The sequence below is a fragment of the Oncorhynchus tshawytscha genome, linkage group LG04 (genome assembly GCF_018296145.1).
Source record: "Oncorhynchus tshawytscha isolate Ot180627B linkage group LG04, Otsh_v2.0, whole genome shotgun sequence".
NCBI lineage: Eukaryota > Metazoa > Chordata > Actinopteri > Salmoniformes > Salmonidae > Oncorhynchus > Oncorhynchus tshawytscha.
Window position 1 is genome coordinate 70,667,809 of NC_056432.1, and position 27,958 is coordinate 70,695,766.

Here is a 27,958-nt window from a genome sequence, read left to right on the forward strand (position 1 = left end):
CATGGGCCAGCCTCCTCAAACAACTTTGGTTTTGGTATACAAACAAAAAAAACTCACTAAGAACATTTAAGAATCTTTAATTCACACTAGTAATAAAATTGCATTACATTTCATAAAATAAATGTTCCAGTTTATATATACAGAGAAAACAGACTGTACATACCCTCCAAGGAAACGTTCCCGAAAGGGGAAAAGAATAAACAAACCCAAAACAAACGTCACAAAAACATACAAGCAATACAGTGCTCAGCTAAGCAGGCACAACTGTACATCAAAACTTGTAACTGCTCAGTGTTGGGGTGGGAAGGGGAGGGGCAAGGGTGGGAAGGGGAGGGGCAAAAAGTAGTACATTTACAATAGAGTCCTTATGGACTGATAAAGGGCTATTTAAAAAGTATTGCAGGCAAGCAGACAGACGCTCCTCTTCCCAAGTGCAGCAGAACATCCATGGCATCATGTGTAAGTACGGCGGGCCGAGGGTCCTGGTCGCTGCCACTGGGCCCGGCTATTGAACCTGCGTCTCAAAGCTGCCATTCAGCTGGCCCTCCTCATAGTCCATCTGACACAGAATCATGTTGTTCTTCAGGAAAAACTTGTCCCCCACACAAAACCTGCCAGCCAGGAAAACACAAAGGCAAAGCATTAATATAAAGGAGGACAACGTGGGGAGACAAAGGAGATTAGTAGAGGACAATATGACAGTTATTTGTGTTGACAGGCTGATAATGATAGCATTGCTCTAGGAGAAGAATGTGGTTGATTGAGATCAGCTGTTAAAGGCGATGGCCATTGCTGCTCTCTGGGCTTTGGTTGTATCCGTTTGGCGACGTCGCTTGTTTGTAAATGCCATTGTTCCTTGTGTGTGATTCAAAGGCCCCTCTGATGGTCACTGAAGGTGTGGCTTTAAATACAAGTAGATGAAAAATATATATAATTTCAAAACGTGTGGACAAATGGACCCCCCCAGGCTTGGCAAACAAGAAAAGCACCACACCGGTTTCCAAGGAAACCTTGCAACAGGGCAAGCTTTCCATACGCCAGTTTGGGTTCCAACGTGTATGAATGTTTCACTAGGTTTCGAGTTAATTGAAGAAGAAAAAAACACACCCCCATGTAGGCCCATTGATTTTTTTGTTTAAACTTTATTTAACCAGGCAAGTCAGTTAATAACAAATTCTTATTTTCAATGACGGCCTACCGGGGAACAGTGGGTTAACTGCCTTGTTCAAGGGCATTCTTTTAAATGGTGGTGCTTATGTACTGTACGACACACAGCTTCATAGACCGAATGAGTGAAGATAAGAACAGCTGTACTGATGGAAGTGCTGCTTATCAGGCTGGGCCACAGTAATGTGTTGGGCAGGCTGAGGGCTGGCAGAGGGGCAATGGCTGTGGTATCAGTGAGCCAGTAAAGCCTGGCCCCATGAGTGGCTGCAGCCAGCATTCCCATACCCCAGCCAGGTGCTCACCATGGTTACTGACTCATCCCTGTGGAAGGTTAATGTGCTTGTGCTGTATGGATGGAGAGGGTCACAATACCCCATGATTAGCAGAGTGTTCTCTGTGCGGCACTGTTATGGGATTGTTGCATTGTATTGTGAGGAGAGTATGTATGGATGTAATAGTGTAGAGCTCAGAGGTGAGGAGCGGTCAGGACCTAGGACAGAGTGAGCAAGGCTTTGGCCCATGTGGGTCACTAAGGTGTCTAGTTAACATAGTTAACATTCCTGGACTGAATAGCATACAGTATTTATATTTTTAAAAATCTGTTTAATTCCACTACCCTGTAGTGTGGTACCCAAACTTGTAAGTCATGTTCCCGTAGAGTGGCCTCTTGGAGGTGTATTGCTGTGGCTTAAAGTGAACCTATCAACTAAAGCATTGTGAGTGTTGGCATTGGTCTGGCAGCTGTATCACTTGATACATGAGCTAATTTTGTTCCCCTCAAGTTTATAATCCCAGTTGTTTCTAGTCACAAAACACAAACAAGGACAAACTAATGGCAGGGTCAACATAGAAAAGAATGAACAATGTTGCTAATGCAATGCAACACGCGTGTGCTTTCAAAATGGGGAGACAGACAACAAAAATCTGTATTTACACAGACAGTCTGGGTTTAGTTTTACTGACCCCAAAACAGATCTGTTGCACCTCAAGAGGCAGTTTTTTTTGTTAAATGGCTAACTAGTTTGAGCTAATGGCCATTTCAGAACAGCATTACATATTTCAAAAAGGCAGTCTCACGACACAGTTGTGGGCTCTCTCTCTCCTTACCTCTGGTTACAAAGCTGACAGGCAAAACAGTCCAAATGGTAAACATTATCTCTGGCTCTCATCACCATTTCAAAGGCTGGGATCAGTTTACTGCAGGCAGCGCAGTTCCCTGTTGTACCAAAGAGCCTGGAAGAGAGAGAGAATACAAACAGAGATTAACGTACCTTCCTTAGCCTTCATGCAACAGAGGAGCGAACAAAAAGTAAAGCCAAGAAGAAAAAACCCCAGAAAGAACAGTGAAAAACAGACAAATCCGAAAACATCCCATTTAATACACAAATCTATCTTGGCACACACTTGGTGTTTTTTGTTAATGAGGGCTACAAACCTAGATGTTAATTCTTTGCTAATGATCTAATTAAAATGATCACATGGTTCTAATCCCCTTCTTCAAAGCCTTTCTCCTAGCACATAGCGAAAGCAATAAAAACAGATCTGAGGCAACCAATTGAACTGTTGAAAGTTTTCAAATTTTAAAACCAAAGTACCTAATGAGACTTGCTCCAACCAAAGCCAGCTGGATTTTACACAAGAGGCTAAATTCTATAATGTAGTCAAACGTTCAAAATATTCCTGTTGCAAGGATACTGCCTCGATCCCCCTCTGTTTCATTCAGAGACTGCCTGGGAGAATGGCGGGGAGACCTTGGAGAGGTAACTAGATGTTTGGCAGTATACTGAACAGACGCACAACTCACATTTCACTGCTGTTTGTTTAAGCTTATTAGATAGGAGGCAAACGATGAAGGTCACAAGCAGAGCAAGAGGCACTGGTGTAGATCTTTCTCCTCAAAGCAAAGCAAAGGCAACTCCACTCCGGAGCCTGCAGCCCCCAGTCACATTTACATTTTCCAAGCGCCTGGCCTTATGTTTAATTTGAAGATTTTGAATCACAGATAGACTTGCACATTCTGCAGGCAGGAAAAGGGGACAGCGCCACAGCTTTGTGAAAGGGGATCAGGCAGGCGATAGCAGATTAACATACTGTCAGTGGCAAACACGTTCCCAAAGTTGTGGGCTCAGGAGACTCAGGTGGAGAGAATAGTCAAAAGTTGGTATCCCCTCTCCATATTAGTCTATGTTGGTTGCTCTCCCCTTGTCACAGAAAACATATATCCCTCCAGCAGACCCAGGGTCTAATTAGAGCACACTGCCCCAGAGGAGAGGACTGCTGCTGGTGCCTTAGACTAGGAGAAAGAGAGCAAGACAGAGCTGTTTGGTTCTAATAGATACGAAGTGTTGAACAAAGTCATTGTTCGAACTGGTTACTGTTCCAGTAAAGTGTGTTGATATAGACCTCTGGAACGCTGAGCTTTCCATGCCACCCGTACGAGGTGCTGCTGCTCAAACCCACTTGGTGAAATGATTGTCAGGCTTTTAGATTTATTAATGTTATATTAGTGATTTCTTTCCTCTTTAAAAAAACAGATGAAAAGGACACAATATTCTATTCTGAATTGATTCTGTTAATATCAGCATCTGCATCAGTTCTAGCTCAAACTAAACCAGGCTGTTATCTCTGTGGTCTGACTTAGACCTAGTCTGTCCTGTGTGTGTGTGCTGACCTGCTACTTGACTGGCCCTGTGAATATGGATGCTTTATTAGGTGCAGTATTGTATGCTTCCCAGGGGACATGTCAGTGATGTAAAGCCATCATGTAGGTTATGTTTCAGTGTTATGGCAGTGTGGGCCCTGGGCTCTGTGGTTGATATAGGGACTGCAGCGCACTTTGAGTAATAGACAGAGACACTATGCTGACCATTTAGTGGGAGGGCACTGTGGAATAGGGACTACAAAGACCAGCATGCATAGCACTAGGGAGAGCTGGGTGGGAATGAGGATCACAACACCTTAATTTTCGATTCACCATACAGTAGAGATTTGAGTTCTTTTAAGAATGATTACAAATCATAAGACTATTTTCTTCTGAATTCCCACATATTGTAATGGCATACTGTGCTGTGTGACTGGTACAATCATAGTGCAGTAGCTCATGATGCAGTTACATTTTGTCTGTTAGGATTAAGAAAAGTCAATATCCTCACAACTGGTATACTAATTATTTCGACATATATACAATTTTTTTGTCCCATTGAAGTGGAGAATAAATGCTGTGGAAAATTTGAGGGGAGAATACATTGCCCCTCACTACAGACCGCTGCCAATCCTACTTTGTTAAGAAGTCAATTTTTTAGGCAGGGTTTGAAGCACAGAAAGGGCCCAGCTTAAAATAGTGGTTAATTTAAGTGGATTAGAAGGTTACAAGTACTCTTTTGGAAGGTCACCCTCAAACTGAGACAATGGGATGGATTTTGAAGCTCACATTATGTGAGATAAAGTGAAACCAGCCATTACCATGGTGAGGCCGGTTAGTGGGACTTTCCAGTGAGGGTCCTTAAGGACTTTCATAGTTGTGAAATGAACTGTCACAGCATATCTATTCAATCCATACTGTCTACAGTAACATAGCATAGTGTGCTTGTAGAATTGAAATGTTAACTGAAATTTTAAACATGATCTTGAACAGAATGCCATAAAAAAATGATTGTGCATTAACAAAAAGGCAGATGTAGCACGCTGTGAACTGTTCACTGCCAAGATTGAGAAAAAATATATACACACTGCAGCGTTGAGAGAAAACTAAATAGTTTATAAATGGAAGTCATTTTCCTCCACTGATATTGGCTGGTTGAAACCAAATGAACTGCCATTAAAGTTAAAGAGCCTCTCCTCCATTGTTCCACTCCTTCAGTTGTGTGATTTAGCGTGGATCTGGAGAGAGCGGTGTGCTTTCTTTAGCTGTTTGAACTTGCTGCTTCGCTAACTTCAGACTCTCCCCCTGCATGCCGGCATCTTCTGCAGGTCTTCTGTTTCATTGAGATTGGACTTGATCTCTTCAAGTCTTCTACTCTGTTCTAAGCTCAGATTCACCCGCTCCATTTACAGTTTGTCCGATTTCATAGAAAGGAGAGCTACTGTATTAATTCACGTAAGGCGTGTTTTGACCTTCCTCAACAGTTGTGTCTTTGAAGGTGTAAAGCTTGCTATAATATATATTTCAAAATGTTGCCAGAAAATGTTTTGTACTTTATTTGAGGAAAGAAGTAACTGTCTTATTATAGTTTTTATTTAATTTGTTATCGCCAGTGGGTGGCAGAGACGCTTGACATACATTAATACATCCACAGATAATAAAATGTTTTAATTACAGTTTAATATCTACTTCCATTGCAGTGCTGACGGTACTGCGTAACTTACAATGTCCATTAGCTTGGGGAAAAAGTGCTTTCAACTTCAAATAAAGGCACTCTACTTTGATAAAAAGATGACTGATACAGTATGTTCCCCTTAAAATATTCGTCAGTTAGAAGATAAAACGATGTCAGGCTTGGGGTTCGGGCGATCAAAAGCATGACTGGCTTGTCAACCTTCTTTAGCGAGGTCGCCAGATCCTGAGTCCCAGACCAAAAAATGAAACACCTAATTAATCTATTGTTCTGCGCAATAATGAAAGTGTGGTAAAATTGATAATAACCCAACCCAGCCTTTTACAACAGAGGGAATAGAATGTCAAGTGGATTCAGAAACTTCTGATCTGAGGTTTTAGAAGACGCTGCTGGCAGGCCAGCCAGGGGAGAGTGGGAAGGGGGGTGTGCACAAGATGTTACCGGTGCTCCTGAGCTCCTGAAGGACGAACACAGACGGAGCTCCTATCATAATTAATGTGCGCATGGCAGGGCTCCAAACCCAGGGAAATAAAGTGTGTTTGATCCACCCTGGCTGCATGTCCCTAATGAACTGCAGCTCCATACAGGAGGATTCCACTTCATTAATGGAGGTGAGGGGAAGCGTTCCTCTCTCTGTGCAGGACGGGGGCTCTGTGAGGGGATTACAAGGCCGTATGGAGCCTGCGTCACCTACTTTAAAACTATAAGCTCTAAAACTGTCTCTTCCCTCGCTGCTGAGAAAGGGAATGTTTTTAATTTGTTCCATAATAGAATTCATCTCAAACATCTCCAGCCATTAAGTGGCATGCATTTGTCTCAGGCTGAAGAGCAGATGAGTGGGCTGGATTTCATTAGGCCATCATGGCCCAGGCAGAAACACAGAAAGCCCATCTCTCCCTCGCCTCTCCTGCTTTACGTTTCGCTCCCTTGCTTCTTCCCTCTCTCTCTAGCCCCCTCTGCCCCTCATTTTCTTCCCTCCTCTCTCACCGCTCTGCCCTAGTCTTGCTTTGAGTTTGCTTTCTGCAGAGCTGCCTGTCAGGCCAGTTAGCCCATAGGAACACATTTTCATCAGGGAGCTGATGTCCACGATAAGGCCTTCATAATGAGGGAGAAATCAATCAGATAGAGGGAGGGAGAAGCCGGCCCTTTTAGGGGATCATATTTAACCATGTCAAAAGCGCCACTCTCGGCTTAATAATTTTTGCCTTCTCTTGTCATTTGCTCCTTTTATTATGACCTCATCTGCACCATCTGCCCCTTCCGGGGGCAGCAGCAGTTTAGTGAACCTCTCTCACTGCATCTTAACAGCATTAACTCTTGGTGGGAGCTGATGGATGGTAATGGCTCCTCTCAACGCCCGGCCCCTAAGCCCCTCTCGGTTGGGACCTGCTGGTAGGGCAGGGTGGGAGAGGGAGGGGAAAGACAGGGAGAGGCCAGGGGCAGCAAGGTCTCTAGGCTGGCCCCCAGGGGATGGTCTCGGGGATAAATGGTAGGATCTCATTCGGAAGCCCCAGGGTATGTGACTTAACGCCCAGGAAATGATCATGTTTAATTTAGGAAACAGATGGCAGGGTACAGGGGGAAAACATTGAGCCACAGACACTAAAGTTGACGCTAGCCTTCCTGGAGTCATCCCAGAACACAACATGACCCATCTCTACTGTTACTGAAACCTGTACCGCGAGGGGAGAGAGTGCTGTGTTCATGTAAACAAGCAACAAAAAAATTGAAACAGAATTTTTTTTTTAAGAGAGCTAAAAACATACAAACGTGGAATTGGAAACTTTCCGCTCTGCCTTCCCAAGGCTTCAGATCAGAGCCTGGGGAGAGTCACGCATGAGCATAATGGGATTCAGGCTTAATTGACACACATCTAGTCAGCATCGATATCCTATAATGAGGAACAAACAGGCGCTTGATCTACCAAAACAGCCTGGGAGGAAATGTCTTCTAAAAGCTCGAGAAAAACACTGGTTCCCATACAAATGGACCCAAATAGAGAGCTCTAGTGAGAGGCAGGTTCATAGACATTCATGGTGGTGTTACCCTAGCAGTAGTGAGAGAGCGCTGACACAGCCCTAGGTGGGGCGTGGCCTTTCTGTTCTATGAGGGGCGACTGACTGTGGCTTCTCTTACCTCAGGTAGTCCCTGCGACAGAGGATGAGGTTGGCTTTCGTGTAGAGGGTGGAGCCCACCTCCCCCAGGCGACAGTCGCAGCAGGCACATTTCAGACAGTCCTCGTGCCAGTATTTGTCCAGGGCCTTGAGCAGGTAGCGGTCTTTAATCTTGCGATTGCAGCCAGCGCACCCCTTCTGTTTCCCTTTGGGCTGGACGGAGAGCATCGGCACACCTGTAGCGATAAGGAGACAAACGCCGCGGCGTGATTCACTGCCCAGGAACACCAGTGACTTTTCATGTTCTCTTTTCGATAAGGCTGCTGCTGCAGCGTCTGGAGGCAGCAGTGCCACAGTGCACTGCCTCTGCTCATATGCATTAACATGAACACTCTTCCGTTCAGATAGGCACACAGATCACATTGGACTACATTAACACCAGGTAAACCACACTAGGCAGGCAGGCCTACTGATTATTTGAAGCTGTACTCGTAACAGTGTCACAGACAGACCTCATATTGCTTAGCGTGGTATTTACAGCATGCTGTATATTATGTTAGTCACCTACCATTTCATCAGCACTCATTGCTCTGAACTGTCCACAGCTGTAAAAGCTTCTCATGGGCTTTGTTTGGTACAGATTAACATTAACCTTTTAAAAACGCCTCTGACCACAAGAACGCTGCTCGCAGACCCCAGTGAGATATGTTATGGCCTAAGTGCCTCTCAGCGCGCACTCACACAGACACACACCACGCTCGCTCGCTGCATTACAGCCTTTCCTTCTTTTACACTTATCTGTACTCATGTGTCAGCAACGAGCGAGCCTGAGTAACTAAACCCGCAAATTGCCCCGCTGTCACGCTGGTCCCCTTAAAGTGTGCCTTTTAGCCTCCTAAAGGACAAATAAAGTCCATTTAATAACTGCACTAAACACTAATAGTCTATGTGTGGTTGACATTTGTGTTTGGACTAAAAGCCCCCCTCAGGCCACTACTGGTACAGAGGCAGGCGGCACCCCTCCATAGCACTAACAGGTCTGCCACAGCTGAAAGCACAGGACAACAGCTCTTAAGACTCTCTCACATACTGAGCTATTGATCTGTCTAATAGAACACACGACGGCCACCGCTCGCCTCTCTGCTTTCAAAACACATTTCTCTCAAAAACCGGACGCAGCCTGCGTCACAGGGAGGGAGGATGGCCATCGCTTTGTATGTGGGTGCCAATAAAACGACAAATGCCCAATGTTTTAAAGACATGGTATGATGGGAGGCTTTCTTTGAATTTCATAGCTTTTTCCCGCTGTAGCATTTATATAACTTTAGTACATTTTCTAGATGTTTTGTCTTCATCCTCAGAGGTGTGATCTGTTGTTGAGGTGTTGTGTTCTAGTAAAGGCAGTTGCTATTGACCTACAGTATATTTGTCAGAGAGATGGCAGTTATAGGAGAGTAGTGCTCTAATGTGTGTGTTGATGTCCTCTAGTTGTGTTTGGATGTCAGTGGTGTTGTGCAGCCACCCTGTAGTTTCCCTGGAACCATAGTAGTTATTTCCATGATAAACAGAGCCTCTGCTGGTAGCTAGGCAGTTGTATCACCCAATGCCCCTGATTCTCCTCTGAGCATGTCGTTTTCCCCTGCACAAAAACCCCATAGCACTTTGTTCAGCTGAATACCAAAGTACATGTTCCTGTCTCTATTCCTTTGTCTTTCCCTCTGTCTCCCACACACGCCTTATTGGATCCAGATTTGTTCAGCCATTTCTGACCATCAGTAATACTGTGAATGTAATACAATTAGCATCACCCCTTTTAAAATAAGGGAAAGGGTGAGCTTGTTAGTTAAATTGATGGCTTTGGTTTGTATGTGAATAAGAGCTCTGGTGGTATTCAGCCTTCGTCCCATTTCTTTATCACAAGTGGAAAGGGGAGGCTAATTGGTCCAGCGCTGGTGATGGGAACCATCAATTAGTGTTCTGCCTACCCTCCAGCTCCCTCACCTCCTCCCTCCCCAAAACGGGCCACTTGAAGCTGGCGCATTAGGATCACAAAACCTGCTATAAATACCAATGTTCTGTGTAAATGAAGCTAAAAAGCTTCAAATTGAAGCCACACTAGCTAAGGGTGGTCTGTTCTACCTGCATCTCATGGCTTGTTAGAGGAGCTCTCTGCAGGTATGCCAACAGTGCTCGCCTGTCAGCCTTCCACAGAACTAAAAACAGTCTTAATGAGGAGAGAGAGTGCTGTGTGTGCGTGTGTGTGGTTTGTGCATGCGCATAGCAAAACAAAAATCGGGTTTCCTCAATTCCCTCAGGGATCACAAAAAAATCTTTAATTTGCCTTTTATGACAGCTAATTAGTTATTTTACTCAAAATCTTTGCTTTAAATAAGAGAACTAATTATACACAAAGGTCGTTCCCCACCTCCAGAGAACCACTCATAATTGGTTTAGACCACCGCCCCCCCACGTACCATCTACCCACCCTGTTACATAACATGTGTGTGCTTTACATCAACTCTGCAAAGGAGGGGGTTTAACCCCTTCTATGGAATGACTGTACAGCACGTCCCCTGTTCCAGCCTCTTTGGAGCTCTCCCTATGTTGAGAGAGGCATCCTAAACATCAACGTGGCAATGTTCTATTCCCTAACCCAGACTTGAAACTGCAGTGAGTCTGACACTCCTCCCCACCACCATGTACACAGTGCTCCCTCTATGGGCCTGAGAGTGCTGCCTGAACAGAGCAAAAGCCTCAGATACATTAGGAAGCCAGGATGCTACTGCACAGATCCTGCTGTCTCAGGGAAGAAACACATGCTTGATGTCATCTACCAAAACAGCCTGTGAAAAATTGCCTCAGAAACTCCAGTAGTAGCTACACTGCATGTAGCATTTCCTAAACAAAGAGTAGTGACAGAATAAATGATTGTATAAAACAAATGTCATGTCAATTTCCTTAATACCAGGAGAATAGTTTTTTGCAGTTTTTTGAGTGGAACAACGCCTTCCCAACCTGCTGCCTCTCAGAGAACAAAAAGTTACATTAGAAAAGGAAACGGCAGCAGCCGAAGAGGCAGCCTCCACTTAATCCAATCCATTTAACAGATACAAGTGCCACTGACCTTCCCGTGTCATTTGGTGTCCCAAAAAACGTAGCTCGCTAGACCATGATTCATATTCCAACAGGGAATGCATTTTTGTCTTTTAAAGAGGGATCTTGCCTTGCCAAATATTTTCCCTGAGAAAGAAATTAATTTGCCATTAATACTTGGTGTAAGGTCTGTCATCTCAGTCTTTTTCCACCCCTCTTCTTTTTTAAAGACCTTATCTCTTAAGAATATGTTATGTTGAGCATTGCTCAGTTATGTTTTTTTTCCCCTTCATTGAAACGGTCAGACCATGTACTTTCCATTATAGAGATAGAAATCGGATGCTATGTAAGCCCATTTCTAGATCAGTTTTTACCGCTATCTAAAAATAGAATCTATGTGGTAACCCTTTTGATGTATTTAACGTTTTAAAAGGAAAATAAGCTGTTCGGTGCACTCGAGGAAACGTTTTAAAGCATTGAAATGCAATTATCACATCTGCATGGCACATCCTCAGATTAGACAAGGAGTGATGGAGAGAGAGAAAGGGGAGGATTTGCCCTCCGATCCCCTTTTCTCTTTCTCCTATCATACATCTGCTTGCATGCTAATCTGTTAAATAAGCACATCTGAATAGAAATGTGTACAGTACATCACTACCCGGTGGGTGGGGTCACTCTGTGGAATTAAATACATGTGATCAATTAGGTGGAGTGACACCTTGATGTGACGCAGGCTCCCTCGGTTCCTGCGGAGGGAAGGGGATTGAATAGCATCACTCAGGCAGCGTCTTGTCTCTGGGAGAGGCTGGGCTGAGTGGACCTCATCTCTGGGGCCCGTATAATTACTGCTCTCAGCTCACTGCAGTAAATAAGAGACTGGAAACCGCAATGACAGACGCTGAGAGATGCCCCGAGAAATGACATGCTACATTACTAACAACTGCATTCAAGTGAAACAACGGTGTTCATCATCTCCTCTGACTCACTGACTCCTCCAGAAGACAGACAGACGCATTAAATCAGGCACTATGAATCTATACACGGATTCCCGTTTAAGCATTGCTCAATAAGGATATGATAGGCTTTCGAAACCATCTAACAGATCAACTCTGGATGGGAAAATGAACCATGCGCTCTTGGACAGTATTTCAATTCAGTCATTATAATTTAGTGTTTATTACTAGGCGTTTCTTTCTACTATGTTGAGTGGGCACAATGAAATCCTAGATTCTGGGTTGGTAGAAGCGATGTTCAGTCCTGTTGGTGTAGCCTAACCATTTGAGCTGCTTAACCAGTGGTGGCGTTGCTCAAGTAGAATTTCTGGTGAATATTGCAGTGGCTTGGAAGAGGCTGAAGCTGTAAACCCAGGCTTTTGTGTTCCCTCTCTCACTGTAAATGCTGTGGCCATGGCAATCCAGAATACAATGTTGTCCCAGACAGGGCCGAGGCAGCCGCCATGGAGGTTAATGGGGATCGCAGGCAGATGTCCTGCCATTGTCTGCATGAATCAGCCCCTTTCAATCAGCTCACATCATTACTGTAATTGAGCCTGTAGACACCAATTCTCCTCTATTGCCAAGACAAAACACAAGACATCTGGTCATAATATCAGCTGGAATATAGGCCAGCTGAAAGGAGACAAATGAGTGCATTCAAAATGATAAGCATAATCAAGACTTTGTAGAATTCATTTTACCCCCCGCAGTTGGAGCATATCGCTCCAAGACAGAAAAAACACATGCAGTAGTTCACAGGCCAATGCAGTCAATGACACATGGTTTTATATTCAGCATGTTTTAGACTAGTCCTGTGGGTTCTGTCTGGGTGTGATCTTTTACAGTATACTACAGTATAGCCACATTTCCAGACGGTTGTGTTATGAATGCTTGGGTCCGTGAGAAGTGCTTGCTGGGCTTGCATGCTCTGATTATGACATAATTAACAGCCCCGGTAAGTGGGGTAGAGCAGGGCCTGGTGCCGATGAGGAGGGGACTGTTCATTAACGAGATGCACTCTGGCAAACTTTGCAGCTTGCTGCGGCTAATAAGCCCCGGTGAAACGGAGCCCAGCCGTCCCTTGCATTGACCCTGGCCCTGCACGGGATAAGGGAGAGTTTTGTCTCCTGAAATAATTGCTCTTTTCACGTTACAAGTGTCCTGACCCCCGTGGTCGGCAGCCACTTTCCCCACCATAATTACTCCTGATCCGCTCCAAATGAGGCGACCGCATTAGGGCTGAAATAACACTGGCCCGGCTTCAAGCGCGGTGTGGGGAGTCTCAGTAGAGCGGCCTGGAACAGGGCTGCCTTTTCTCCAGGCCGCCGGTCATTTCCATCACGTCAGAGGTGCATTTCTTACACTTGAAGTCAGCATGGGCCCTTTTCTGTGGAGGCAGGGATGCTTACAGCACGATTTGTTAGCTCCTGGTGGCCCCAACTCACTGTGGTTTGGCTGCAGAAACAATCCCAATTAACAGATAACTTCATTAGGGTGTTTTTTCCCCACACTTTCACCCCCTATTATCTTAAATGTATTCACATGGGGTTAATTAAAATAAATGTATCACAGAGATATGCAACAGCTTTCTAATTATATTCATTACTGCTTATTTTGAGACGAGAAACCGGCAGGGTTTCCGAGCTATTACAGAAGCCAACTTGTTCCAACACTTGGTTGTTCACGAGCATGGTGAGATTACAGTTTTGGAAGGTGAGCTGTCGACAGCCCTCACACAAAAGAGAGCGAGAATAAAATAGAGAAACGCCCATCGCTCCTAACCCTCGTTATGCAAGATCAGGGGAACAATTGGAGAGAGAGCGAAGAGGGGGAGGTGTCTGACCTTGTATCTAGCCAATAAACTGTTAGGCCGGTTCTGTTGAGGGCCTGCGGTGTCAGTTTGTTTTTAGTGCTTAGTTAGCAGCAGGCTCAGAGAGCTAGCCTAACTCAACTTCTAGAAGCTACCTTGATACGCTACCTCTGAAAGGCAGCAGGTAGCCTAGTGGTAAGAGCATTGGACCAGTAACTGAAAGGACGCTGGTTTGAATCCCAAAGCTGGCAAGGTTGAAAAATCTGTTGTTCTGCCCTTGAGCAAGGCAGTTAACCCCCAACAACTGTTCCCCAGGTGCTGATGACATGGATGTTGATTAAGGCAGCCCGCCCACACCTCTCTGATTCAGAGGGGTTGGGTTGAATGCATTCAGTTGTGCAACTGACTAGGTATCCTCCTTTTCCCGATTAGCATGCTAACTCACCCTCTGTTAGCAGATTCAGAGAACTAGCCTAACTCAATGTAAGTTAATCTGCTAACTGAGCCTCTTTCAGGCTAGCTCTGAGCCAACTACTTCACCACAGTTCCATTAGGGCGACTGCCAGCGAAGCTGTCAATAACCCGGATAATGAATGCATCTTCATATGTGTGAATTCAATTCATTTTTTCACCGATTGCATTAGCATTTGAATAAGGCGATAAATCCATCTATTCTCCAACCAGATCTTTTCAGAGTTTGATAAAGGGGACAATCGTATCTGCCACTTCATGATTCCTGGCAAAATGTAACCATTAGCACTGTCACAGATGCTTTCCGCCATCCGGCACGGAATAATGCCCAAACACATTTTAGCCCACATTAAAAATGCATTCAGGAGGCATAAATGTAGCCTCTAAAGTTTGTGTCACTCCCAAGGTCAGGAAGTGATGTATGAAATCCCCACTCCCCTGCAATTACAGCACACTTATTATTTCAAAGGATATGCCAGGAGACAGGTGTGCCATTCAGGGTCCGCGGTGAGTCGAAAATGGAGGGAAAAAAGAACCACACACTGTGGTGAGCCATGAGGGGCGTTTAATGTTGAATAATGCGAATACGCCACAGGGGGCAGTTGTTTGGGGGAACAGGCCTCCAACGTCACATTTAGGCAGCACTCTCTCCTACACCATGGTTCTGTCTCCTTATGGGGTCAATAATGCGGCAGGTTGGATGCACGGCAGGAGAGTAGGGCCTCAAAGGTCCCTGGATCTGGGGTTGTATGGGGAACCAAGCCAGGGTGGTCGCCATTGACAGTTCACATACTGATGATGGGGTTTGCATTAGGCAGGGCCCTTGACCTACTGCGGTGGTGTGTTTGCAGGCTTGTAATGCTGTAGGAGTTATTGAGTCACGATATTAGCTTCTCCAGATGTCTTTATAATAGACAATGTTGTTTCATCACAGTCGACGTCTTAGATGTGTTACGCCTGCCATTCTGGTCTTTATTCTTCAATGCCATTTTTAAAACCATAGCACAACTCTTGGGGTAAATGAAATGGCTACTCCATTATTGGGTTGACTAGTCCAGGGGAATCTGTCACATGTTGGTGTGATGGGGACAGAAAAGCCTTGCCTGCAAGAGGGGATGGGTGTGTGCGCGAACATGCGTATGCGTGTATCCGTGTATGTGTGTGTATGTGAATGGACGCAGGGGGTTATTATGTTCCACACTCAGTTACCAATTTCAATTAAAGCCGACCACAATAGTAAGTGTGCATGGATCTCAGCTGCCACTCGCGTCTAATGGATCAAACTGTGGTTGTGTAGGCAAACTCATTGTCAGCCTTGATTAAATCCTCAACTTCAATACCCGCTGCCCAATCTCCACGCTTTCAGGAGGGGAAAATAAACCTGCAATCGCAGCCTTTAATTAGTTATTCAACATTTGATTTATTGAAGGTCAACCAATCGGAGATTGTTGGTTCTCAGCAAGTTGCCTCTCATTTAATGGACAGCACTATATACTGTTTGCTATTTGTCTCTGTTGTGTTTTAAGTGGCATTGCCCTCCATTTCTATGTAGACTGGTGTACTGTAGAGTTTATGTGCTTGACCTGAATACATTTATGTGACATTTGTTGGCCAACAAGTCACTTATAGGCTTTACATTTAAAACAATTAGTATCACAGCCTTTATTTGAGAGTACTTGAAAGTGAAAAATCTTTAGTTGCCGGAACAGAAAATAAAAGGATATCTGCCTTTAAGATCTTAAGTACTTCTGTTGGAAGTGGTTGTTCTTTAGCCTGTCCTCTACTCACTGCATGCCTCCTCCTTATCCTTCAGAATGTACCTCAAATGTGAGGCAGCCAAAAGTGCTGCACATCGTTCATTATGAAAATGGTATCAGTACAGCAACACCTTTAAAGGAGCACGTCTGAAGGGTTACCATTTTCAGAAGCTAAAACGTCCCAAAACATTAAAGCACCTCCCTCATCAGAATGCCAAATTGAACTCACATTGTAACGGTTTTCTAGTGGTGATGAAAGAGAGTCGGACCAAACTGCAGCGTGTCGATTGCGATCCATGTTTAATATAACAACGAAACACGAACTTACAAAAAACAATAAACGAAACCGAAACAGCCTATCTGGTGCAAACTAACAACGAGTACACATAGGACACTAAGGACAATCACCCACGACAAACTCAAAGAATATGGCTGCCTAAATATGGTTCCCAATCAGAGACAACGATAAGCACCTGCCTCTGATTGAGAACCACTCCAGACAGCCATAGACCTTGCTAGACAACCCACTAAGCTACAATCCCAATACCACCACCAAAACCCCAAGACAAACACACCACAATTACAAAAACCCCATGCCACACCCTGGCCTGACCAAATACATAAAGATAAACACAAAATACTTTGACCAGGGCGTGACAGAACCCCCTAAGGTGCGGACTCCCGAACGCACCTCAAAACAATAGGGAGGGTCCGGGTGGGCGTCTGTCCATGGTGGCGGCTCCGGCGCGGACGTGGACCCCACTCCTTTAATGTCTTAGTCCCCTCTCCCTTCGTCCCTGGATAGTCCACCCTCGCCGCCGACCATGGCCTAGTAGTCCTCACCCAGAACCCCACTGGACTGAGGAACAGATCGGGACTGAAGGACAGCTCGGGACCGAGGCAGCTCGGGACTGAGGGGAAGCTCGGGAGTGAGAGAAAGCTCAGGAGTGAGAGAAAGCTCAGGAGTGAGAGAAAGCTCAGGAGTGAGAGAAAGCTCAGGAGTGAGAGGAAGCTCAGGAGTGAGAGGAAGCTCAGGAGTGAGAGGAAGCTCAGGAGTGAGAGGAAGCTCAGGAGTGAGAGGAAGCTCAGGCAGGTAGATAGATCTACCAGCTCCTGGCTGGCTGGTGGTTTCAGCAGATCCTGGCTGACTGGCAGATCCTGGCTGACTGGCAGATCTGGAAGAGTCTGGTTGACTGGCAGATCTGGAAGAGTCTGGTTGACTGGCAGATCTGGAAGAGTCTGGTTGACTGGCAGATCTGGAAGAGTCTGGTTGACTGGCAGATCTGGAAGAGTCTGGTTGACTGGCAGATCTGGAAGAGTCTGGTTGACTGGCAGATCTGGAAGAGTCTGGCTGACTGGCAGATCTGGAAGAGTCTGGCAGACTGGCGATGCTGGGCAGACCGGCGGCGCCGGGCAGACTGGCGGCGCCGGGCAGACTGGCGACGCTGGGCAGACTGGCGACGCTGGGCAGACTGGCGGCGCTGGGCAGACTGACGACGCTGGGCAGACTGACGACGCTGGGCAGACTGGCGGTGCTGGGCAGACTGGCGGTGCTGGGCCGACTGGCGATGCTGGGCAGACTGGCGATGCTGGGCAGACTGGGGGCACTGGCGGCGCTGGGCAGACTGGCGGCACTAGCTGCTCCATATAGGCTGACAGCTCTGGCGGCTTCTTACAGACTGACCGCTCTGGCGGCTCCGTGCTGACTGGCAGCTCCATGCAGACTGGCTGCTCTATGCAGACTGACAGCTCTGGCTGCTTCATGCAGACTGACAGCTCTGGCTGCTCCATGTAGACTGGCTGCTTCATGCAGACTGGCAGCTCGGGCTGCTTCATGTAGACTGACAGCTCTGGCTGCTTCATGCAGACTGACCGCTCTGGCTGCTCCATGTAGACTGACTGCTTCATGCAGACTGGCAGCTCGGGCTGCTTCATGTAGACTGACAGCTCTGGCTCCTCCATGCAGACTGACAGCTCTGACTGCTCCATGCAGACTGACAGCTCTGGCTGCTTCATGCAGACTGGCAGCTCTGGCTGCTCTATGTAGACTGGCTGCTTCATGCAGACTGGCAGCTCGGGCTGCTTCATGTAGACTGACAGCTCTGGCTGCTCCATGCGGACTGACAGCTCTGGCTGCTCCGTGCAGACTGACAGCTCTGGCTGCTCCATGCGGACTGACAGCTCTGGCTGCTCCATGCGGACTGACAGCTCTGGCTGCTCCATGTAGACTGGCTGCTTCATGCAGACTGGCAGCTCGGGCTGCTTCATGTAGACTGACAGCTCTGGCTGCTCCATGTAGACTGACAGCTCTGGCTGCTCCATGCAGACTGACAGCTCTGGCTGCTCTATGTAGACTGGCTGCTTCATGCAGACTGGCAGCTCGGGCTGCTTCATGTAGACTGACAGCTCTGGCTGCTCCATGCGGACTGACAGCTCTGGCTGCTCCATGCAGACTGACAGCTCTGGCTGCTCCATGCGGACTGACAGCTCTGGCTGCTCCATGCGGACTGACAGCTCTGGCTGCTCCATGTAGACTGGCTGCTTCATGCAGACTGGCAGCTCGGGCTGCTTCATGTAGACTGACAGCTCTGGCTGCTCCATGTAGACTGGCTGCTTCATGCAGACTGGCAGCTCGGGCTGCTTCATGTAGACTGACAGCTCTGGCTGCTCCATGCAGACTGACAGCTCTGACTGCTCCATGCAGACTGACAGCTCTGACTGCTCCATGCAGACTGACAGCTCTGACTGCTCCATGCAGACTGACAGCTCTGGCTGCTTCATGCAGACTGGCAGCTCTGGCTGCGCTGAACAGGCGGGAGACTCCTGCAGCGCTGTGTCGGAGGAAGGCTCTGGCTGCGCTAAACAGGCGGAAGACTCCGGCAGCGCTGGAGATGAGGAAAGCTCTAACAGCGCTAGATAGGCGTGAGACTCCGGCAGCGCAGGAGAGGAGAAAGGCTCTGGCTGCGCTGAACAGGCGAGGCACACTGAAGGCCTGGTGCGTGGTGCTGGAACTGGTGGTACTGGATCGAGGACACGCACAGGAAGCCTGGTGCGGGGAGCTGCTACCGGAGGACTGGAGTGTGGAGGTGGCACAGGATGGGCTAGACCGTGAAGGCGTACTGGAGATCTTGAGAGCAGTGTTGGCACAGGACGTGCAAGGCTAGGGATGTGCACAGGAGGCCTGGTGCGTGAGGCTGGCACCAACTTCACCAGCCGACTAACACGCACCTCAGGACGAGTATGGAGCGCTAACCCAGGTGCCATCAAATCCCCAACACGTTCCGTCGGGCGAATTCCATGCAAAAAGCACCAACACAGCAACTCCCTCATTTCTCTCTCCTCCAATTTCCCCATTAACTCCTTCACAGTCTCTGTTTCGCTCACCTCCAACACCGGCTCTGGTTCTGGCCTCCTCCTTGGCTCCTCACGATAAACAGGGAGAGTTGGCTCAGGTCTGACTCCTGACTCTGCCACACTCTCCCTGAGCCCCCCCCCAAGAAATTTTTGGGGCTGATTCTCAGGCTTCCATCCGCTACGCCGTGCTGCCTCCTCATATCTGCGCCTCTCAGCTTTCGCTGCCTCCAGCTCGGCTTTGGGGCGACAATAATCTCCAGGCTTAGCCCAGGGTCCTCTCCCGTCGAAGATCTCCTCCCATGACCAGAAATCCTTGGTGAGCATCTCCTTTTTCGGCTGCTCCTGCCTGTTGACACGCCGCTTGGTCCGTTGGTGGTGGGTGATTCTGTAACGGTTTTCTAGTGGTGATGAAAGAGAGTCGGACCAAACTGCAGCGTGTCGATTGCGATCCATGTTTAATATAACAACGAAACACGAACTTACAAAAAACAATAAACGAAACCGAAACAGCCTATCTGGTGCAAACTAACAACGAGTACACATAGGACACTAAGGACAATCACCCACGACAAACTCAAAGAATATGGCTGCCTAAATATGGTTCCCAATCAGAGACAACGATAAGCACCTGCCTCTGATTGAGAACCACTCCAGACAGCCATAGACCTTGCTAGACAACCCACTAAGCTACAATCCCAATACCACCACCAAAACCCCAAGACAAACACACCACAATTACAAAAACCCCATGCCACACCCTGGCCTGACCAAATACATAAAGATAAACACAAAATACTTTGACCAGGGCGTGACACACATCCTCAACTGAGAAGCAGTACCTGAGCCATAATTGAGTCACCACACATGCGAACACCAACACACACTCCACCCAGGGTTCAATAATCCCAAGCAGTTTCCTAGGAAAACTGAGATCTCCCTGGAAGAGCGAAATACATTTGAGTTAATGAGTGCCTCCAAAGGCCTCCACCCCTACTGAGCAAAACACACACACACACACACTTCCATCTACAGCAAGTAAACAACATGAACCAATACGTATCAGGGGACTATTTCAGGAGGGATTATACAAGGTCTTGCAGTTAATAGGCATAACGGCAGATCAATTTGTTTCAAAATGGAAACGTGCATATGCACAAACAGACTGGTACAATTATGCCGCAGTATTCAATTCCCACATAAATTATTCTTTACAGCGATCACTAGCTCATTTAAACATTCAACAAAGCAGCATTCCTTTTGTATGTCTAAATATCTTTCAAATCCTATTTCGAATCCTTTTCACTGCATTGTGAACTAACAACCTGTTACTGTAAAGTCCAGGGGGGAGAGAGATTGTTGCAGTGACAATACAAGACAACATTTACCAATAAACTTAACACACAAAACCAATGTATTGGTAACATATATCACAAGCTTCACGAACAAACTCTTTTAGAGCCTAATTTAAATGTAAAAAACAAGATCATATCGGTGCTGTCTTTTCAAAGTGAAATAGTGCCTGAAATGAACACTGCAGAATGACCAAGTGAAACCAGAGAGAGGATGGGAAGGGAGATGAGGCAAATAGGTCAATAAATACATGTGAGAAGAGCTGTAACGTCATGGAGACTAGTGTAACAACCGGCTTTAGCATGGCAGAGAGATGTGTGTTTTCGTAATGAAGTATGCATGCGTCTCAATGACCGTGTGTATCTGTGCAAGAGCAGTCCACCTCAGACGAGGCATCTCAGCCTTGCAGTGAGAAGTGAGTGGTTCCTGCTATAACCAGACGAGTCAGGAGAATAGTATATACTTTTAAGACCAGAGAAAGTAAATTAAAAACCACCAACTGTAAAATCATCAATATGGAACTGTATAGCCTCTCTCAGTAGAGCATAAGCAGCATTTACTATTAGGCTTCTGCTGCAGGGCTACTTAAGACACCATCACGGAGATTTCAAAAGACCACAATGTGAAGCAGAATAACACTACTTGTGTATGAATCAAAGGTCAGTAAGGTTATGGGTGTGAGTCAGAGAGAGACCGTTCTAATGCATGTATGACTGGGGCATTACCTCGGAACAATGAGCGTGTCTGCATTACCTCGGAACAATGAGCGTGTCTGCATTACCTCGGAACAATGAGCGTGCCTGCATTACCTCGCAACAATGAGCGTGTCTGCATTACCTCGGAACAATGAGCGTGTCTGCATTACCTCGGAACAATGAGCGTGTCTGCATTACCTCGGAACAATGAGCGTGTCTGCATTACCTCGGAACAATGAGCGTGTCTGCATTACCTCGGAACAATGAGCGTGTCTGCATTACCTCGGAACAATGAGCGTGTCTGCATTACCTCGGAACAATGAGCGTGTCTGCATTACCTCGGAACAATGAGCGTGTCTGCATTACCTCGGAACAATGAGCGTGTCTGCATTACCTCGGAACAATGAGCGTGTCTGCATTACCTCGGTCTTAGAATTAGGATTTACAATACCGGAATGGACATGAACCTTCTTATGATGGGATAAAGGTCAACCATTTTGGTAAGAGAATTGGTCAACCATGGTTTGCCAGCGCTGTGATAAGATTGTGTAAAATAATGAATTTATCTGCACTGTATGTTTGTTAGCTAGCAAGCCAGCCATTCAGTTTTAGAGGAATGAGTCCTTACATTTCTCAAATTAAGTGCCATTATGCCAACATTCCATTCAAACAATGCAGGCAGTCAATCCACAGCCATACACTGGTTGAAATCAGTTGATGGGACTTAGACAAGATGTAAATGCAACAAGTACTGATACTGTATCATATAATAGCCTTCACAGCTATCCAAGAAAACTCAAATAGACATATGGTCTGTTTACATTTACACTTGAGTGTACAAAACAATAGGAACACCTGCTTTTTCCATGACAGACTGACAAGGTGAATCCAGGTGAAAGTTATGATCCCTTATTGATGTCACTTGTTAAATACACTTCAAATCAGTGTAGATGAAGGGGAGGAGACAGATTACATTTTTAAGACTTGGAGACAATTGAGACATGGATTGTGTATGTGTGCCATTCAGAGGGTGAATGGGCAAGACAAAACATTGAAGTGCCTTTGGTAGGTGCCAGGCGCACCGGTTTGAGTGTGTCAAGAACTGCAGAGCTGCTGGGTTTTTCACGCTCAACAGTTTCCTGTGTGTATCAAGAATGTTCACCACCCAGAGGATATCCAGCCAACTTGACACAACTGTGGGAAGCATTGGAGTCAACATAGACCAGCATCCCAGTGGAATGCTTTCACACCTTGTAAAGTCCATGCCCCGACAAATTGAGGCTGTTGAGGGCAAAAGTATGTGCAGCGCACTATTAGGAAGGTGTTCCTAATGTTTTGTACACTGTATTTTAGAGTTTTTTTTTTTTTTTACAGAAATGTGGTATAAAACCCATACAAACTTCATAATTATATGACAATATTTTAGGTTGACAATAATTCCATTACACAACTTCTGATACATCATGCCTTACTTTTATTTTCCTGCATAAGTCAAATCTGTAAAATTATGCTTCTACTGGCTTTCATTCCAATTAGACTGGTTTGGATTTCTGCCTGATCAATATGGCTGTCATTTTCACCCCATCCTGGAACTTATGACATAGAGATCCTATTAAATTACTAGAAGGGGCTATGTCTGAATGCTGAGCATGTCTGCATTCATCTCAGGTCTCAAGGTGAGAGATAAGGTTGTTTTGAGATGTCATAAAAGTTGGTCTAAAATGATCATTCATCTAAAAGGTTTTCTATGTAACGTTGGAGTAGGCAGTAGGCATCCTTGGAGCTTTAGAGAATTCCGTGTTTACTGACTTCATTTTGCACCCCCCCACCAAGCACTATTTTGAATAAAACAGGTGGATGTTGTGAAGTGCAGGTTGAGAAGAATTTCTAATGACAACGGAAACAGAGTCTTTGTCAGTCTTTCTCCCATGATGCATAGGGAAAATTGATCTTAGTTGTGAGAAGTTGTAATATAACGTGAGAGCATGTGGCCTCTGTATATGATAAAAGGATGCTCGAAGAGCTCAGGAGTGCATCATTGAGTTAGTGTGCCTCTCTGATGAGAGCAGCCATTTGCACCAGAGGAAGGTGGGTGCACTAGTATCTTGCTTACATGTGTCTCTCAGTCCCCATTCAGCCCTTTGAGCTCCACTGAAATGATGGGAAATGATATGCATCTTCTACAGTCACTGATGTGAAACACTCAATTCTGATAGGGATCTGGTTTGGGGTGGGATACATCATTGGGTCTGGTGAGAACTGTGTGTATGCAAGATCATAGTAGATCACACTGAATCAAGCACTCACTGTTTAAAATTGTGAAATTAATTTACTGATGGTAAATGGTGAAATCAAATTCAGCATGTTGGATGTGAATATTTCTGTTGAAGTGTCATGTTGCATATATTGAACAGACCGAGAGAACAGTTATAGCAGTGTATGCATAGAGCGTAGAGGGCACAAGTAGTGAGTGAGAGGTGTGAATGTGTTTTCCATGCCTATGTCACATTGGAGTTCATACATTGTAATTGAGTTATAACTGTTGTATGAATGATATCCCTTTGTAAACTGGACATGGCCTGTTAGTCCATATGAGCCATTGCAAAACATGTCTTCCATTAGTGATAATAACGAATCATTCAGGTTTACAATAGTAGCATGGCAAGACATTTGACCAAGCAAGGTTTACCAGACAGTTGTCCACTGCTACGTCAGTGATATCCCCACTGGACTGGGAAGGTATTCAAGTGAAAGAGGCGAGATGTGTTCCAATAAGGAAGCAGGTGGCATGATAAACCATCTTAATAACTAGATGTGACCACACAATATGAAATGTTGAAATAAACTTGTAACATTGTTTAGAGCCCAGGGCAAAGGATACCGATGCAATTTCAATATTTGAAATTGGCAAGTTTAATTTAGAGTAAGAACAAGCCAATAAACTGAGAAAATAGGAAATATAAGAGAGAAAATTACATTTGAGGAAAAATAAGCAAAACGACTTAAGAAATGTATGAAAGTAATCTCCAACTGGAAATTAGAAATCAAACCACAGAAAGGGAATAACAGAAAAGAAATATTACTGTCCACTTTCTAAATCAATATAACATAGCTACAAGACAGAATTACCATGGTAACTCCGGTAAAGAATGAAGCAATTCTTATTATTTCAAAATAAAAATCAGTGCCTGAAGCCCAAGTTTTATTACAGTAGCCGACATATCACGTCTCTGTATTCATTTGAAACATTGCTTTATGAATGTACACATTTCATTGGACAGGCTGCTCACGGGGTCATAAATTAAAGTGCAAAGGTAACCAAGAATTTATCATCAGGTTTTAGGATTGGAGGTTCTCTTCAGCCCAGGTTCTTAGAAAGCCCAGTGGTGCGAATGATCATCCAAAGACATGTCTACAATGAGGACCCAATTATTTCTGCTGCAGCTGATAGTTCCTAATACCTTGAAGGAAAGAAAATGGCTGAATTGCTTTTTTCCACTAGAATTAGAAGTCAATTGGGAACTTTATATTAGAGGGCAAAAATAAAATGTTCACCTGGAATATTTGGGGAAGGTGGTGCCATTCATTTCTAGAGACATCCATATTAAGTAATTTCAGGATGTGGTGCTTCCACACTACACATCTTCTGAATACCAGTAGTACTATGTTTTCAGACTGGGTTAATCTGTCAATACAGTTTTATGGGGAGGAGGGGTATAGTTAGCTAGGAACAGAATGTCTGAGGTGGACAGAAAGCCTAGTTGATATTCATGACCCACTTGGTATACATGTTAGTGATAAGAGCAGGTTGTTCCAGTCCATCACTGTTTTCACATTTAATGCCCCCCCCCCACACACACACGGTAAAGACCTTTAATCCAATCAATTCCATTACAACGCTAAGTAACCCGTTATTACACTGGAGCTGGATGTCAATGTGAAGTTGAGCCTTGTAGTAGGTCAAACATGAATGTAAAATGTGTGAGTGTTTAAAAATAGGTGGAGAGGGAATTGATTTGTATCCTACTTTCTCAAAAGAGATTTCAAAAGTTGGAAACAAGATTAGCTTTTCTCTAGAAGAGAGAGAGCTGTCTGGTTATTTCCCTAGATCGTTGTGAGGCATCAGACCTCCTAGAGACTTCACACATATTCACAAGTTCAGCACTGTTAAAGCCAAAGTGTTTCAATTAAACGTAGGTTGTCACAGACTCAACATCTCCTTTTTTCCCTAAGACAAAATGCCCTCATGAGAATAAGTTTATCCAATTTATGTGATTCAAGGCAGAAAACAAGATCTTAAAAGCTGCATGGTGGTCTTATCACATTACTGTAGGCTAATATATGCAGAATTTAAAAAGTATGCTGAACTGCCAAGTAGCCCACACACACTTGCCTCTTATGCACAGTAGGCTAAATGGCTTTATGCTTAGTATGGACACTGTAAAATGCAGGCAATGTCTCTCAGCCAATGGATCACTAACAGCCTGTTCTAGCTATGGGAAAGCACAGATCCAAGCAGCCCCCCAACCCCCATATTCCTACCAAAATGCCAGCGCAGTTTGTCGGCCCCAGCAAGCAAAGGGTGAAGCTTTTAGGCAATGAGCAGCAGGTGATCTCAGCTTTTCTGCAAGTCCTAATGCTCCTAAAAGCCACTCTCCCTGGTTCTGTAATTGGGCATCAGTAGTTAATGTAGTATTGACTGCATTACATGCTCCTGTGCATCCTTTCCCACTAATGCCATTTGCATCACCTTGTACATTTACCATATTGCTTAGCCAATAGCTGTTAAAAGCATCTGAATCATGAATCATATAGGGAACTTTTAGTAAGACAGACATCAAAAGGAGACAATTTACAGTTGAGTTAATCTGGGTACATTAGCACAACATAGATTCAGCTAGACAGACCAATTTATGTTTCTACTGCAATCCCTTTATTGGTTTTTAGATGGGTAAGTGAAAGGATGCTCGGCTAAGAGATATGAAATATCAATTTTCAAACATAAATAATGGGTCGCAAATGAAAGCCATTACTTTTGGGGGGAAGTCTCTGGCTAAAACCAAGTGTGTGATGACAGTATTCTCTGAGATATAACAAGAATAGCCTATTTTAGGTCCTAGAAGGCTGTGAGGGAAGGTATTAAGTAGCCTACCTATTAAGAATACAGACCTCACCATAGATCAGCTACACAAGTGATATAAGTGCTATCCAAAGTCGTTTTTTCTACACAAACTGATGACAGAAGTTAAGTGATCCAGTTTCACAACAATTTCTTCCAAGTTTGAGGTTTTTGGTTAGCTTAATCTTTTTGTATGCATTCTATGAAATATACTACTAAATATCAACTTATACACAAAATAGGACGCCAAGAGAGACAGGTTTGTTCTAAAGTAAAATTGTATGGGATTACTTGCTCATTAACCTACATAGCCCATTTCAAAATAGACAGGTATTGCATTAGGAAAGGAAACTGCCATCCCTATTGCATGGTGCTACCCATAATTTGCAATCAAATTAAAAGCACTCGAATTGCATCTCCCATCCTGTGCTGATGTCAAAGAGCTGCTTCGGTAACTTCAGAGGATGCGAGGAGCACTTTAGGCAGAGGGAAAGCGGGACCATGTTACAGCCGCGTTGTGTTGCTACGGTTGAAATGCCCATCATGTGAACAGTCATTTATAAACATAAAGCTCCAAATTGCAGAAGACGTGTAGTCTGTGAATAAATAGGCGTATGTGTATGTGCGTGCTGAGAACTTCTAATGTATGTTGAAGTAAAATAGCAAGGTTCTTCACGACAAAAAAACGCAAATAATTATCACCGGGTATCCAAATAAAGTCTACTAGACGTGTCTTTCGTAGACGGAGAATGTGGGTTAATTTATATCCTGAGGTAGGCTAGGTTATCTACTTAGTACAAAAACAAACACTGTTCCAATGAGACATCCAGATGAAATACCCATCGTCGGGGGTGCTACTCACTCTCTTCCTTGTCCAACACCATCGTCCTGAGGAACGAGGAGTCCGGGTCCAGACGATCCGTTCTCGGCTCCAGCAGTCTTCACCAGTCGGTGTGCGCAAGGCTTCTCTTAGAAATTAGCTTTGAAACAGCGACCGAATCGTCCTTATGTGTTCAGCAAACTGAAATTTCACGAACGCTTGGCTTGTATCTGTGTTAGTAACGGAAACCTTTGTAACATGAACACACGTTTGAATGTTATTCTAGGCAATTGATAATATAATGTATCCGTGAAAGAAAGAGCGGTGCCCGCGCTCAGTTTGTTCTTGCTAAACACAGAAAATTGCCTCTCCGGACTAAACTGCAACTGCAATTTATACCCGTAAAACAATGTTGGTTGGTCTTCGTAAATTCCATACGCAAACAAAGAATGGAAAACAGTAACATCTACTGAATCTGTAACTGTACTCGTATCAAACCCTTAGACTAGACGACAGAGAAATTCTCCCCCGTTCTCATTTGCTCCGAAACTGTAACTATATTCAAGAAATCCAATTCCAGACCTGACAACTGCTAAAAGCATACTCACACTGCCTTTCTCTCCAATTTATGTGCTGCGCCCGCTCCTGCTACGAATAAAGTGCGCGCAGTTCCCAGAGACCCTCAGATTCCCCTGTTAATTAAATCAATTCATTATGCTCAGATCTGATTAGCAGCCCTTCCCCCCTCTTTGAATCAATTATTCAATACACAAACATAATTGCTTGTGCCAGAGGTGTCTAAGTATTAGCTTATTTAACTCCAAGGACACTAATTACCCCTAGGGCAAGGGAACTTTTCTCATTAATTCTGACAAAACA

The 27,958-nt window shown here is 45.0% G+C and overlaps 1 protein-coding gene across 3 annotated transcripts; it reads right to left on the bottom strand.

Moving 5' to 3' along the window:
- Positions 1-61: 61 nt before the first annotated feature.
- LOC112249309 (rhombotin-1) lies at positions 62-27,958 on the bottom strand. Of its 3 annotated transcripts, XM_024419136.2 has the most exons (5): positions 27,688-27,958; positions 27,122-27,309; positions 7,638-7,851; positions 2,275-2,400; positions 62-611 (listed from the first exon to the last, which is right to left on the bottom strand). In XM_024419136.2, exons 2-5 carry the CDS (start codon positions 27,141-27,143, stop codon positions 506-508), a joined length of 468 nt encoding a protein of 155 aa, XP_024274904.2. In that variant the 5' UTR covers positions 27,144-27,309; positions 27,688-27,958; the 3' UTR covers positions 62-505. The 3 variants fall into 3 exon arrangements, with proteins under 3 accessions (XP_024274904.2, XP_024274907.2, XP_024274903.2); XM_024419139.2 differs by lacking the exon at positions 27,122-27,309; XM_024419135.2 differs by having other exon boundaries at positions 27,122-27,958.